This window comes from Mustela putorius, unplaced genomic scaffold, assembly GCF_011764305.1.
Source record: "Mustela putorius furo isolate JIRA1106 unplaced genomic scaffold, ASM1176430v1.1 tig00003988_pilon_pilon_pilon, whole genome shotgun sequence".
Lineage (NCBI taxonomy): Eukaryota > Metazoa > Chordata > Mammalia > Carnivora > Mustelidae > Mustela > Mustela putorius.
Window position 1 is genome coordinate 14,604,493 of NW_025422127.1, and position 15,579 is coordinate 14,620,071.

Here is a 15,579-nt window from a genome sequence, read left to right on the forward strand (position 1 = left end):
AGCAGGCAGAGGAAGAGTGAGAAGCAGGCTTCCTAATGAGCAGGGAGCCCCATGCAGGGCTCAATTCCAGGACCCTAGGATTAGGACCTCTGCCCAAGGCAGACGCTTAACCAACTGAGCCACCTAGGTGCGCCTAAGCTGATAACCTTGATAAAAACCATTTTAGATACCCTGCCCATGGCCAAATCACAAACCACCACAAACTACCAGAGGATTACTAACTATGCTGATTAATATATTTGATATATACTTTTTAAGACTGTACATATTCAAGAAGCCATCAGGGCCCTAGTAATTTCAGAGCTCACATTTTTAAAAGCTCATGAACTAGTAACTTACTGATACATTCAGGTTCTTTTAACTATTTTCTTGCATCTCAATTACATCTGTGCTAAATGAGGATTCCGATCTAAAATCAATGTAGGAAAAAATTCTAAACTAACTACATTGGTTCCAGAACTTGAAAAGGAGAATACAAGGCTAAGAACAAAACCAGGGGTTCTTACTGCCTACTGAAAACCTTCAAACAGCACCATTTATGTGACAAACGGAACAAAAAGCTAGTCTAGACATACTATTTTGTTGACCCAAAACAGAAACCCATACTACAAAGGATATTACCCCAGAAAAGAATGTAATACTCCACCTTTACTTGTCGAGCTTGGCTGATGACACATGGAAGACTAAAAAGTTGTTGGACAAAGGCCTTCAATTCTTCCACTGTCAGTTTGGTCCGAGTTCTCCCACTATCTGGGCTCTGCCTGATATGAAATAATATTGAGACATAAGTAAGAAAAATCCATAGTCACCTGATAGCAAAGGAGCTTCTAGTCTCTCTAGAATTCTCACCCAAGCAATCCCAGAATACGAATGTTTGAGAGGTTCTACTGTAATGGTGATCACTTCCAAATTAGGTTTTTACCCTCATTAGTTAATGACTCAAAGATTCAACTCTCCAAGTTACAGTTCCTCCAATCTTCCAAGTATTGAGCACTTTAAACAATCAATAAATTCCTCAGAGTAAAATACTATGTTTATTAATAAAATTAAATCTTCTACCTCAAAAACCTTAAAATGTGGAACAAGGGCCTTTAACTTGGCTAGGGGATGATAAACCCCTCTGAAACGGATTTGGAATGGTATGTGTATATACATTTTTCTAAGAAAAGGGTCCGTATGCTTTTGTCAGATTCCCCAAGGGGGTTAGTGACCCAATGACAGGTGAAAATTCCCTGATCAATGCTTCAAAGAAAAGTTCTCTAATCAAATGGTAAATAAAAAATGTACAAAGTGATTTAGAACCCAACATGAAGGGCCATAGCAAAACCCATTCAGGAAAGTGTTGGCATGTATATGAAACAATACCGCAGAACATTTAGCACATGTGAATTCCATTAAATCAAGGGTGCGTACTTCTACACTTTTTTTTTTTTTAACTTCTACACTTCTTAAAAATACAGCCTCTCCAGCATCCACCAAGGTTAGTCTTTGCTGCCACCTGCCTTCAGCATGTAGTATCATTTATTTATTTACAAATATTTATTGCACATCCAGTATTTGCAGGACACTATTCTAAGCACAAGAATAGAGCAATGAAAAAGGATAAAAAAAAGTCTGCAACATTCTAGTCTAGAAGGTGTCTAGTGGGACTGGGAAAGAAAGGAGGAGATAATAAATAAACCAGTATATCGGGACGTGACAGGGCTAAGAGAAAAAGAGCTCAGGAAAAGAATAAGAAGGTTGCAGTTTTATAAAGCGTTGTCAGAGAAGGCCTCTTCAAGAAGAATGTGTCAGCGATCTGAAAAAGAACTGAAAGAAGTGAGGGAACAAGCCACTTGGATATGATAGAAGAGGGCTCGAAGAGCAAAGTGCAAAGGCGCTAAGCAGAAGCATGCCTGGTGTTAAAAAGCTCAAAGGGGAAGAGGACTCAAGAGTGGAACAAGAAAAAAGGGAGAGCAGTAGGAGAGAAAATTGGGACATAACTGAAGAGAGAGAAATGGCCACAACAAGAGGTCAAAGATAGATTGGGAGGGGCCAGTTACACTTTTGGCTTTTACTCTACAAGAAAAGCAAACAAGCAAAACGAAAAAATGCACAGGAAACCACTGGAGAACTCTTCTTAGTCTTACCTATGCTTCTGCTTTTTGCTCAGAAGCAGCTGAGCCACAGAGGCGCAAGTCTCAGCTTCCTTCACAGCATCTCTGAGTTTTCTAAAGAGATCATTCTCTGGGTATTTCCTATCCTCAGCATCTTCCAGCATTACTCGTAATTCGATCAAATCTGTAAAAACAAAGCTACATACTATGACCACAGACATAAAAAGGCATTTAAAAATACTCACCAACCTCTCTCAAGTTAGTCATCAATCTATTAGTGGAAACACTGCAGCTGTGAAAATCTCACCAATGCAATAAAAGCTTAAGAACAGGTGCCCATTCCTAACCCTTAGAGACAATTTCTCTCCAGGAAGGTAATTCCTCTTTCTTAACTAACCTTTAGTGGCAGTCCACTGATAACAATGGCTCCCCAAAATACGTTATCTACTGTAAGTTAGTTGTCTGTCCCATTTTATATTAACTATTTATGTAAAAGAAAATTTTCAAATAGAAAACTAACCAACCTACTAGCTACAAATCCCATATGAAGCCTACAATTTTCCCTTACTGGAGGAAAAGCACATAAAACAAAATAAGACCTCTTTCAATGTGTATGCACACAAAAGCTTAACCTTTCTTGTGGTTGAAGTTGGCAGATAATGCTTCTGTAACACGGCTGACCCAAGTGTCATAGGACTGTGCCCTGACCTTCACACCATACAGCAGAGAAGGGAGGTCCTCTAATGGGTAGCGGTATCTAAGCACAAAGAAAAACAAAACAAATAAACAAAAAACACAGAAATTAAAAACGTTGCAAACCAACAACATTAAAATAAATTTTAAGTAAAATCAGCTTAATAAACGACCAAGGAAATGGGGTCTTAGATCAAAGCCACTCACAGAGTTTTAATGCAGGGAGAGACAAGGAACATGTGAAATCAACTGATAAAAATATCTAACATTAGTTGCCAAGTTTAGGGCCAACTTTAAAGGATTGGTCCTCAGCAGGGAAGCAGAGACAAAGAAAAGTTCCCAGTGCACACTTGGGAAAGGGGAATTACAAAGAACAGTGCACTCGGTTTTTTAAAAGAAGTAACAAGTTTTACAAGAAACTTAAGGATACCTAAGACATTTCTTCTGCATGGGGCAGGGGCACAGATCAGTTGGATGGTAGAGACACACAAGGCGTTCAGGATTACAGGAGCATGTGAGAGCAGAGAGAAAACACGTGGTTCTGCACGCTGAACACTGTCGCTCATCATCAGGAACAAGTTCAAACACTTCTTCTTCTGACATCAGGACGCCCTGAAAAACAATTCATGTCACTACATCAAGTCTTTACAAGCTCTCAAGCATCAGAACTTAAGAGTTATTAAATTTTCTTCTACAGGTAAATCTGACTTAAGATATAAACACGAGGGGTACAATGGCACATCATCAAAATACTTTCTAAAATTAATCATTCTTAATTTTTTTTAAATGGGAAACATTAAACCTTTGTGTGCAAGAATACACAGTTGACTGATAGAACTATTTTTTAAATTCAGGGAACTTACTACAAAGGTCAAAGTAGTCATTTTTGAGGAGAGGGAGGGAAATTGTAATTGGGAGACAATTTTGGGGTGGCTAACAAAGTTCTATTTTTTTTTTTTACAAAGTTCTATTTCTTTTCTTTTTTTTTTTTTTTTAATTTATTTATTTGACAGAGAGAAATCACAAGTAGACGGAGATGCAGGCAGAGAGAGAGAGAGGGAAGCAGGCTCCCTGCTGAGCAGAGAGCCCGATGCGGGACTCGATCCCAGGACCCTGAGATCATGACCTGAGCCGAAGGCAGCAGCTTAACCCACTGAGCCACCCAGGCGCCCCCAAAGTTCTATTTCTTGACTAGAATTGTGATGACAGCAAAGTTTACTATATAACAATTCATGAAGCTATATATTTTGTTTCATATGATTTTGTCTTCTCCTTAAAGCAAGAAAAACATCAATTAAAAAAATTTTTTAAGATTTTATTTATTTATTTGACAGAGAAAAATCACAAGTAGGCAGAGAGGCAGAGAGAGGGGGAAAGGAGGCTCCCCACCGAGCAGAGAACCTGATGTGGGGCTGGATCCCAGGACCCCGAGAACATGACCTGAGCCGAAGGCAGAGGCTTTAACCCATTGAGCCACCCAGGCTCCGCACCCCCCTATTTTTTTTTTTTGGTCCGAGGGATAATATACCCTTGAATCTTGAATATAAATATATTAGTAATCAATGATCTCAAAATAACCTGGATAAATACAAATATATGCAAAGATAAAGTAGTAAAAATTACTTCAACTATGCAAATCAAAATATAATCTACTTCAGCAAGACATCAAAAAGAAAGGTAATTAAATTCAGTCTGCCAGCTTAAGAAAATAAGAGCATTTGAAGTGCATTTTATAAAGACTTCCATTTAATATACAAGGGTTCTCTTTAGAGTCACTACTTGTGTAAGCAAGGTACTTATAAACCTAATTTCCCTATGAAAGCAAACTTTTACCCAAGGTAAAAACACAATAATTTATTCACTGGCAGACACAATTCAGTTCTTACAAAACAGATCTTGTTTTTGATATTGGTTTTAATCTACATGTCTCTTAACCATACACCCATATCTTCCCATTTCTGATATTAGCCTTTAATATTTGCTTTAAAAATTATTTCATGTAGGGAAGCCTGGGTGGCTCAGTCAGTTAAGTGCCTGCCTTCAACTCAGGTCATGATCCCAAGATCCAGAACCAGGCTCCCTGCTCAGTGGGGAGCCTGCTTCTCCCTCTGCCTGCTGCTCCCCTGCTTGTGCTTTCTTTCTCTCTCTCTCTCTCTCTCTGTGACAAATAAATAAAATAAAATCTTTTTTAAAAATTATTTCATGTAAAAATGGTTCCAAAATGCACTGCAGGTATTTCTGAGCTTCTAAGAATTTACACAGCTTCAGAACAGCTGGCAAACAGGATATTAATACATCAAGAAATGTGGGGCACCTGCATGGTTCAGTTGGTTAAAATGGCTTGGGATTCTCCCTCTCTCTGCCCCGAGGCCCCCACCCCCTGCCACTCACTTTCTGTCTGTCTGTCTGTCTCTGTCTCAAATAAATTTTACACCAGATCCTAAAGTATGCTCCAGGAACCCCTAGCCCTAGAAGATACTCTGCAAAAAAATCAAATAAATTGTCTATGGGAAAACGCTATGTATTACCCATATACTCCCAATTTAAGAGATTAACAATGAACACCAGCATATCATAGAAGTTTTACAGTAAGGAATCATTACTTCTTTATCCCCAAGTTTTTTCTTTTTTTTTTGAAGATTTTTAATTTATTTGACAAAGAGAGAGTAGGCAGAGAGGCAGGCAGAGAGAGGAGGAAGCAGGCTTCCCGCTAAGCAGAGAGGCTGATTCGGGGCTCCACCCCAGGTCCCAGAGATCATGACCTGAGCTGAAGGCAGAGGCCCAACCCACTGAGATACCCAGGCACCACGCCCCCCAAGTAGTTTTTTCTTAATCTACCATTTCCCAAGCTTTGCTATCACAGAACAATTTTTCCTTATAATACTTTTCAACATTATATAACTCAGAAAATTATAAATTATTAGGAGAGAACAGAGAGAAGAAAAAAGAGATACAAATTAAAAGGCTATTTGAAATAATCAAGGTGAGAAAATTAAGGAATGAAACCAAACGGTAGCAGTAAAGAAAAGGGGGATGGGAGTGGAATTAATGAGACACTGCCCAAGTAAAAACTTCAAACGAGATAGCAGATGACTGTGAAAGAGACGGATGAGTCAAGGATCACATCAAGTTTTTAAAATAATGATCCTGAAACTTATTGGGAATTAGTAAAGTGGTCTGTGAAAGGACAGATGGAGAGGAGATGATATTCTATCTCAGATGCTGAAAGTAAGATGACAAAAAACTAAACAGAAATGTCTCCCAGGGAAACTTGGATTACAAATGGGTGACTGGATATGACACCTCTTTCAGAGTGACAATAATTCCTGTGTTTGCATAAACTAGGAGGAAATATCAAAACCTGAGAAATGAAACCACAAGGTAGTAATTGAAAAAGAGGTAAAATCCTAAGGAAAGCTAAGAATTCCTCGTAAAGTAGCACGAAAAGAAAACAATAAAAGGTCAAAGGCTGCACCCTGCAAACACTGGCAATTGAAGATGAAGAAAATAATTAAAAGTGACTGGCAAGGGGCACCTGGGTGACTTGGTTGAGAGGCTGACTCTTGGTTTCAACTTGGGTCATGATCTCAGGGTCCTGGGATGGAGCCCCAAGTTGGGCTCCATGCTCAGCAGGGAGTCTGCTTATGGATTCTCTCGCTCCCTCTCCCTGTCTCTCCCCCAGCTCGTTGTCTCTCTAAAATAAATAAATAAATCTTTTTTTTTTTTTTTTAATTTTTTTAAAGTGACTGCCAGTGTTATCAGGTGCAAGAAACAGTAGGCAAGTGTTAGGGAAAGGAACAAAGAAGCAAAATGTAGTGCAACAAAGAGGTCATGGGGATAAAAGACAAAGAGCAACTAGATTTTGGCAATAAAATCACTAACAAATTCTGAGAATTTCAGAATGACAGTGACAATGAAGGGATAAAAAGGAAACAAGGGCACTGGCCACAGAAAAACCACTCGAGTTTTTTGGTAGGAAAAAAATGAGAACTTTCTTCAAGATAGGAAAGACAAGGGCACAATATGCAAAGAAAGGGTTGAGATTAGAGTCTCAAGGGCATAAGAAGAAGTTGAGTTTACAGGAAGAGTCCTTAAAGAAATGTGATCAAACAATAAATAAAATGATCAAGAGATGCAATACTCAAATTACTGCAGAACAAGGAAAAACGATACCCCATTAATAACGAAGGTTAAACCTGAAATGAGACTATACCACAAAAACCGACTTCATGAGTCTCCACCAATGTACAGGCAGACCTTGGAGATATTGTGGGTTTTGTTTCAGACCACAATAATAAAACAAGTATCATAATAAAATAAGTCAAATGAACTTTCTGGTTTCTCAGCACATATAAAAAAGTTATATTTACCCTATACTGCAGCCTATTAAATATGCAATAGTATTATGCCTAAAAAAGCAATGTATATACCTTAATTTAAAAACTCTTTATTGCTAAAAAATGCTCAATATCATTTGAGCTTTTCACTGGTGGAGGGTCTTACCTCCATGTCACTCGGGCTGCTGCCTGACCAGGGGGATGGTTGATGAAGGTTGGGGTGGCTGTGGCAATTTCTTAAAATAAAACAAGAGTCTGGGACACCTGGCTGGCTCAATTGGTGGACAACAATAACAACAGAGTCTGCCACATCAACTGCTTCTTTCACGTGTGACTTTTCTGAAGAATACAATGCTGTCAGATAGCATTTTACACACAATTAGAACTTCTTTCAAAACTGGAGTCAATCCTCTCACAATCCTGCCACTGCACTATCCACTAAGTTTATGTAATATTCTAAATTCTTTACTGTCATTTCAATAACCTTCACAGCATCTTCACCAGCAGACTTCATCTCTGGAAATTACTTTCTCTGCTTGTCCATAAGAAGCAACTCCTCAACTGCTCAAGTTTCATCATGAGATTGTAACAATTCAGTCCCATCTTCAGGCTCCACTTCTAATTCTAGTTTTGCTACTTCCACCATCTGCAGTTATCTCCTTCACTGAAGTCTTGAATACTCAAAGTCATCCAAGCCAAGACTGCAATCAGCTTCTTCCAAACTCCTGTTCATATTGATATTCAGGCCTTGCCTCATCTATCAGGGATATTCTTTTTTTTTTTTTAAGATTATTTATTTATTTATTTGATAGACAGAGATCACAGGTAGGCAGAGAGGCAGGCAGAGAGAGAGGAAGGGGAGCAGGCTCCCCGCCGAGCAGAGAGCCCGATGCGGGGCTTGATCCCAGGATCCTGGGATCATGACCTGAGCCAAAGGCAGAGGTTTTAACCCACTGAGCCACCCAAGCGCCCCTATCAGGGATATTCTTAATAGAATCTAGAATGGTGAACCTTTTCCAGAAGGTTTCCAATTTATTCTGCCTGGGTCCATCACATGAATCACTCACTATCATGGCAACTACAGCCTTACAAAATATTCCTTAAATAATAAGACTTTTAAAGTTGAATTACTCCTTGATCCATAGGTTGCAGAACAGATGTCCTGTTTGCAGCATGGCAAACTAGGTCTAGACCATTTGTAAACAAATGTGCTGTCATCCAGGCTTTGTTGTTCCAGTTACAGGACACAGAGTAGATTCAGCTAATTCTTAAGGACTCTGCTTTTCAGAATAGTAAATAAGCACTGGCTTCAACCTGAAGTCATGAGCTGTATTAGCCCCTAACAAGATAGTCAGCCTCTCCTTGGAAACTCTGAAGCTAGGCATTCATTTCTCTCTAGCTAACAAAGTCCTAGATGGCATCTTCTTCCAACAGAAGGCGGTTTCTTATACACTGAACATCTGTACTTAGTGTAGCCACCTTCACTGACTTCAGCTAGATCTGAATAAACTCGTGCCAACTTCGACATCAGCACTTGCTGCTTCACCTTGCATTTCTGTGGTATAGAGATGACTTCTTTGAACCAACCTCTGCTAGCTTCACGAACCAAACTCTGCTAGCTTCAAACCTCTGTAGCTTCTTTACCACTCCTAGCCTACATAAAACTGAGGAGTTAGGGCCTTGCTATGGATTAGGCTTTGGCATAAGAAAATACTGTAGCTGGCTCCATCTTTTATCCAGATCACTAAAACTTTCACTACATCAGCAATGAGGCTCTATATTATAGTTTCTTATTGTTCATGTGTTCATTAGAGTAGTACTTTTAATTTCCTTTAAGAAATTTTCGTCTGCATTCACAACCTGGCTAACTCTGGCACAAGAAGCCAAGCTTTTGACTCATCTAGGCTTCCCACATGCTTTCCTCATGAAGCTTAAGCATTTTTAGTTTCTGATCGAAGTGAGAGGCATGTGACTCTTCCACTTGAACACTTAAAAGGCCATTGTAGGGTTATTAATTGGCCTAACTTCAATATTGTTGTGTCTCAAAGAACAAAGAATGAGGAAACAGCCAGTTGGTAGATAAAACATTTATCTAATAAGTTATCATTTATCTAATAATAATAATTTCACTGTTATATAAGCACAGGTCATGGCACCCAAAATAATGACAACAGTAACATCAAAGATCACTCATCAAAATGACCACAACAAATATAATAATGAAAAAATCTGACCAATTAAAAATGGGGAGGGGTGCCTGGGTGGTTTAGTGGGTTAAGCATCTGACTCTTGATCTCAGCTCAGGTCTTGATCTCATGTTTGTGAGTTCAACCCCCACACCACCCCTACCAAAAAAGGGCAGAAGACATGAACAGACATTTCTCCAAAGACACAGAGATGGTAAAGAGACACATGAAAAGATGCTCAACATCATTTATCAGAGAAATGCAAATTAAAACCATGATATATCAGAAATAAAAATTTTTTTAAAAATTCTTAAAAAAAACACGATATATCATCTCACATTTATCAGAATTATTAAAATTAAAAATACAAGAAACAAGTGTCAGCAAGGACGTGGAGAAAAAGAAACAGTCATGCACTATTAGTGGAAATGAAAACTGATGCAGCCACTGTGGAAAAATACGGAGGTTCCTCAGAAAATCAAAGACAGAATCACCAAATGATCTAGTAGATGCATTACTCGGTATTTACCCAAAGAATATGAAAACACTAATTTTAAAAGATATATGCACCCCTATGTTTATTACATAATAAACTATGTTGGGCTCTGTGTTCAGCGTGTAGTCTGCTTGAAGTTCTCCCTCTCCCTTTGTCCCTCACTCTGCCTGTACTCTCTCTAAAATAAATATATAAGTAAAATCTTAAAAAAAAAAAAAGAATTAGAGCAGAAATTTGTGAAATGAAAAAAGGGAAATGAGTAGAGAAAAAAATCAATAAAACCAAAAACTGGTCCTAAGAAAGGTCAATGATGCTGATAAGCCTCTAGCTGGGGGAAAAACAAACAAACAGGACACAAATTACTAAAATCAGAAATTAAAAAAGCGGTCATTGCTATAGATCCCATGGATACTGAAAGGATAATTCAAGAATACTATAAACAACTCTATGCCCACAAATTTCATGACCAGATGAAATGGACCAATTCCTGGAAAGATAATGTCAAATTTCTCTTCCTCTCTCTCTCTCTCTCACACACACACACACACACACACACACTTCTGAGGATATCTGAATAGCTCTATATATCTATTGAGGAAATCAAATCAATAGTTAATAACCTTCCAAAACAAAAAACACCAGTCCCAAATGGGTTTATTGGTGAATTCTACCAAACATTTACAGAAGAAATTAAGCCAATTCTCAATACTCTTTCAGAGGACAGAAGCAGAGAAAACATTTAACTCATTCTATGAAGCCAACATTATCCAGCTACCAAAACTACTACAGGCCAATATCTCTCATGAACATAGATGCAAAAATCTTCAATAAAACTAGCAAGTTGAGTCCAACAGTATATATTAAGAATTACATAACCAAATTAAGTGGAATTCATCCCAAGTATGCAACAATTAGAACTTTTCAAAATTAGAGTCAATCCTCTCAAACCCTGCCACATGATTCTATCAACAGATGCAGAAAAACCACTTGATACCCATTCCTAATAAATTTTTCTACTAAGACCAAGAATAAGACAAAAATGTTCCCTCCCACCACTCCTTTTCAACAGGAAGGCCTAGTTAATACAGTAAGACAAGAACAGGAAATAAAAAGGATACAGACTGGGAAGAAAGAAACCAAACCATCTTTGCTCATGGATCATAAGATCATCATGCAGAAAATCTGAAAGAACTGACAAAAACACTCCTGGAACTAATAAGCAATAATAGCAAGGTTACACAGATACAAGGTTAGGATTCAATTCAATCTCTTTTCTATATACCAGTAATAAACAAGTGGAATTTGATATTAAAAACAAATTACTATTTATATTAGCACCCTTCAAAAATGAAATACTTAGGTATCTAACAGAATACATACAAGAAAAAAAACTACAGGGCGCCTGGGTGGCTCAGTGGGTTAAGCCCCTGCCTTCGGCTCAGGTCATGATCTCAGGGTCCTGGGATCGAGTCCCGCATCGGGCTCTCTGCTCAGCAGAGAGCCTGCTTCTCTCTCTCTCTCTCTGCCTGCCTCTCTATCTACTTGTGATTTCTCTCTGTCAAATAAATACATAAAATCTTTAAAAAAAAAAAAAAAAAGAATAAAATCTTTAAAAAAAAAAAAAAGAAAAGAAAAAAAACTACAGAACTCCTATGGACAAAATCAAAGAGCTAAATAAATGGAGAGGTGTTCCATGTTCATGGATAGAGGTGTTCCATGTTCGGTGTTGTCAAGTTGTCAGTTCTACCCACTTAATCTATAAATCTAGTACAATCAAAATCAAAATCCCCATGGATATTGATAAAGTATTCTAAAGTTTATATGGAAAATTAAAAGACTCATAATGGTTCAATACTGCAGAAGAACAAAGTCAGAAGACTAATACTATCTGACTCTAAGACTTAGATAAATTGTACACTAAACTGTGTGTCAACTATACTCAAATAAAAAATCAATAAAAATTTTGGGGCGCCTGGGTGGCTCAGTGGGTTAAGCCGCTGCCTTCAGCTCAGGTCATGATCTCAGGGTCCTGGGATCGAGTCCCACATCGGGCTCTCTGCTCAGCAGGAAGCCTGCTTTCTCCTCTCTCTCTCTCTGCCTACTTGTGATCTCTGTCAAATAAATAAATAAAATCTTTAAAAAAAAAAAATAAATAAAAAATCAATAAAAATTTTAAAACATTATAAAGCTACAGTAGTAATGAAGATTACATGGTATTACAAAGGAATAGACAAATCAATCAATGGACACAACAGAGGATGTAGAAACAGACTCACATAAATACAGTCAACTGATCTTTCACAAAGATGACAACACAATGAAGCAAAGATATTCTTTTCAATAAATCATGCTGGAACAACTAGACATTCACATGAAAAAAATGAAAGGCAATCTGAAGACTATACACTGTATGATTTCAACTATACAATATAAAGACAAAACTACAGAGATAGTAAAAAGATCAGTATTTGCCAATGGAAGGGAGTGGGCAGAGATAAACAGATGAAACATTGAGGAATTTTAGTGAAGCAAAAATACTCTATACTATAATGATGGATACATGTCATTATATATTCATCCAAACACAAAGAATATACACCAAGAGTGAACTGCAATATGAACTATAGACTTTGGGTGATTATGATGCATCAAAGCAGGTTCATAAATTTTAACAAATGTACCACTCTGGCAGGAGACACTGATAATGCAGAAGGCACTGCATGTGTAGTGATGGAAGACATATGGGAACTCTCTATAATCTACCCTTTCCCTTTTTTTTTTTTTTTAAAGATTTTATTTATTTATTTGACAGAGAGAGATCACAAGTAGGCAGAGAGGCAGGCAGAGAGAGAGAGAGGGAAGCAGGCTCCCCGCTGAGCAGAGAGCCCGATGTGGGACCCAGGACCGCGAGATCATGACCTGAGCCGAAGGCAGCGGCCCAACCCACTGAGCCACCCAGGCGCCCCCCCCTTTCCCTTTTTTTGCTGTGAACTTTCAACTACTCTAAAAAGACAGTCTTGGGTGCCTGGGTGGCTCAGTGGGTTAAGCTGCTGCCTTTGGCTCGGGTCATGATCTCAGGGTCCTGGGATCGAGTCCCACATCGGGTTCTCTGCTCAGCAGGGAGCCTGCTTCCCTCTCTCTCTCTGCCTGCCTCTCTGTCTACTTGTGATCTCTCTCTGTGAAATAAATAAAATCTTTAAAAAAATAAATAAATAAAAAATAAAATAAAATAAATAAAAAGGCAGTCTTATTAAAAAAATGAATAACCGCGGGGCGCCTGGGTGGCTCAGTGGATTGAGCCGCTGCTTTCGGCTATCTCAGGGTCCTGGGATCAAGTCCCACATCGGGCTCTCTGCTCAGCAGGGAGCCTGCTTCCCTCTCTCTCTCTGCCTGCCTCTCCATCTACTTGTGATCTCTCTCGATCAAATAAATAAATAAAATCTTTTTTTTTAAAAATTACCTACTCTTTTTTAGCAGAGCAGGTAGTTCTTTTTTTCTTTTATTTTTTTTAAGATTTTATTTATTTATTTGACCGAGAGAGATCACAAGTAGGCAGAGAGGTAGGCAGGGAGAGAGGAGGAAGCAGGCTCCCTGCGGAAGAGAGTCCAATTCGGGGCTTGATCCCAGGACCCTGAGATCATGACATGGGCTGAAGGCAGAGGCTTTAACCCACTGAGCCGCCCAGGCGCCCCAAATAAGTAAAATCTTAAAAAAATAAATAATAATAAATAAAAATTAAAAAAATAATAAAATATAAAAGGCTAATAAAAAATAAGCAAAGAAATCTTTTAAGAATATAGATATAACATGAGAATATTAACTATATCAAGTCATAAATTCATTTTTCTCAAAAAAATTTTTTAAAAAACAAAAAGATTCACTTTTATCTTGTTCTTTCTTCTTCTTCTTCTTTTTTAAAGTTATTTATTTATTTGAGAGAGAAAGCATGAGCGGGCAGAGAGACAAAAGAAGAGGGAGAAGCAGACTCCCCACTGAGCAGAGAGCCCACCTCGGAGCTTAATCCCAGAACCCTGAGATCATGACCTGAGCCAAGGCAGACACTTAACTGACTAAACCACCCAGGCAACCCTCTTGTTTCTTATCACAGGTAATTCAAATTAGAAAAAAAAATCTGACCATATAGCAAAAACTCTAATTTCCAAGGTCATAAACTCTTAAAAATAATTAGCTTAGGGGCACCTGGATGGCTCAGTGGGTTAAAGCCTCTGCCTTGGCTCAGGTCATGATCTAGGGTCCTGGGATCGAGGCCCACATCCAGCTCTCTGCTCAGCAGGGAGCCTGCTTCCTCCTCTCTCTCTGCCTGCCTCTCTGCCTACTTATGATCTCTCTCTGTCAAATAAATAAAATAAAATCTTTTAAAAAATAATTAGCTTATAATATTAATATTTACATCATTTGTAGTATGTATAGCTTTATACAGCTTTAAACAGCTATATATAGCTTTGGTTTAAAGATTTTTCCCCCATTTACGCCCATAAAAAGAATGGTGAAATTGATTTTTCTTTTACTTTTCAGATTCAAATTCCTATCTACCACAGTATTTTTCTTCAGCTTAAACCTTTATTTCCTCAAAACTCTTCAAATCTAAGATAGCCCATTATTTGAAATTTTTTAAAAATAGACAAAGTCCTGGGGCGCCTGGGTGGCTCAGTGGGTTAAGCCGCTGCCTTCGGCTCAGGACATGATCTCAGGGTCCTGGGATCGAGTCCCGCATCGGGCTCTCTGCTCAGCAGGGAGCTTGCTTCCCTCTCTCTCTCTCTCTCTCTCTCTCTCTGGCTGCCTCTCCGTCTACTTGTGATTTCTCTCTGTCAAATTAATAAATAAAATCTTTAAAAAAAAAAATAGACAAAGTCCTTAATTTTGTGATTATATAAACTTTTCTAACTGAAAATGGTGTTTTCAAGAAAATTCTGATTTTACTGAGAGGAAACAAGGCTTCTGTTACATTCTACCACTTGGGATATGTCAAAAAATAAAGTGTCTTCTCAACCTACCAATTGTTCTTATTATTTTTGGTTACTTGGTTATTAAGTTAGCTAAAACCAATTGTGCCAAAACAGGAGATCTCAAGTTAGTAATCTAATAAGTGGGCTTGAAATCATAAGTGACATATGCAAGAAAATAAACTCTGATCCATACCTCATTCCACATACAAAAATTAACTTGAAACAGACCATACACATAAATGTATGAGCTAAAACTAAAAAATTTCTGGGAAACACAGGAGAAAATCTTCATGATCTTGAATTAAAGATTTCTTAGGTATAGCCAAAAGCCACGAGCCAAAAAAGAAAGAATTGATAAACCAAAGAACTCCTGCTCTTCAAAAAATACTATTAAGAGGGGAACCTGGGTGGCTCAGTGGGTTAATCCTCTGCCTTCGGCTCAGGTTATGATCTCAGGGTCCTGGGATTGAGCCCCACATCGGGCTCTCTGCTCAGTGAGGAGCCTGCTCCCCACCCCCCCCCCACCTGCTTCTCTGCTACTTGTGATCTCTCTCTCTCTGTCAAATAAATAAATAAAATTTTTTTAAAAAAATACTATTAAGAAAAGGAAAAGACAAGCCACAGACGGGAAGAAAATATTTTCAAATCACCTATCTGGTAAAGAATCTGTATCTAGACTATATAATGAACCCTCAAAATTCAGTAAGAACCCAAGTTTTAAAAGTTGGCCAAAAGATCTGAACAGAATCTTCCCTCAAAGATATATAGACAGTGGGGCACCTGGGTGGCTCAGTGGATTAAAGC

At 38.3% G+C, this 15,579-nt stretch overlaps 1 protein-coding gene across 2 annotated transcripts in view; it reads right to left on the minus strand.

Annotated features, from left to right (window-relative positions):
- Positions 1 to 15,579, minus strand: part of KDM5A (lysine demethylase 5A) — a 97,680-nt gene that overhangs the window by 35,671 nt on the left and 46,430 nt on the right. For both annotated transcript variants that reach the window (XM_013046431.2, XM_004773709.3), the window contains exons 15-18: positions 3,220 to 3,401; positions 2,729 to 2,853; positions 2,130 to 2,280; positions 647 to 761 (exon numbers count right to left, since the gene is read on the minus strand). In XM_013046431.2, coding sequence (XP_012901885.1) covers positions 647 to 761; positions 2,130 to 2,280; positions 2,729 to 2,853; positions 3,220 to 3,401 — 573 coding nt within the window. The remainder of the gene's footprint in view (positions 1 to 646; positions 762 to 2,129; positions 2,281 to 2,728; positions 2,854 to 3,219; positions 3,402 to 15,579) is intronic.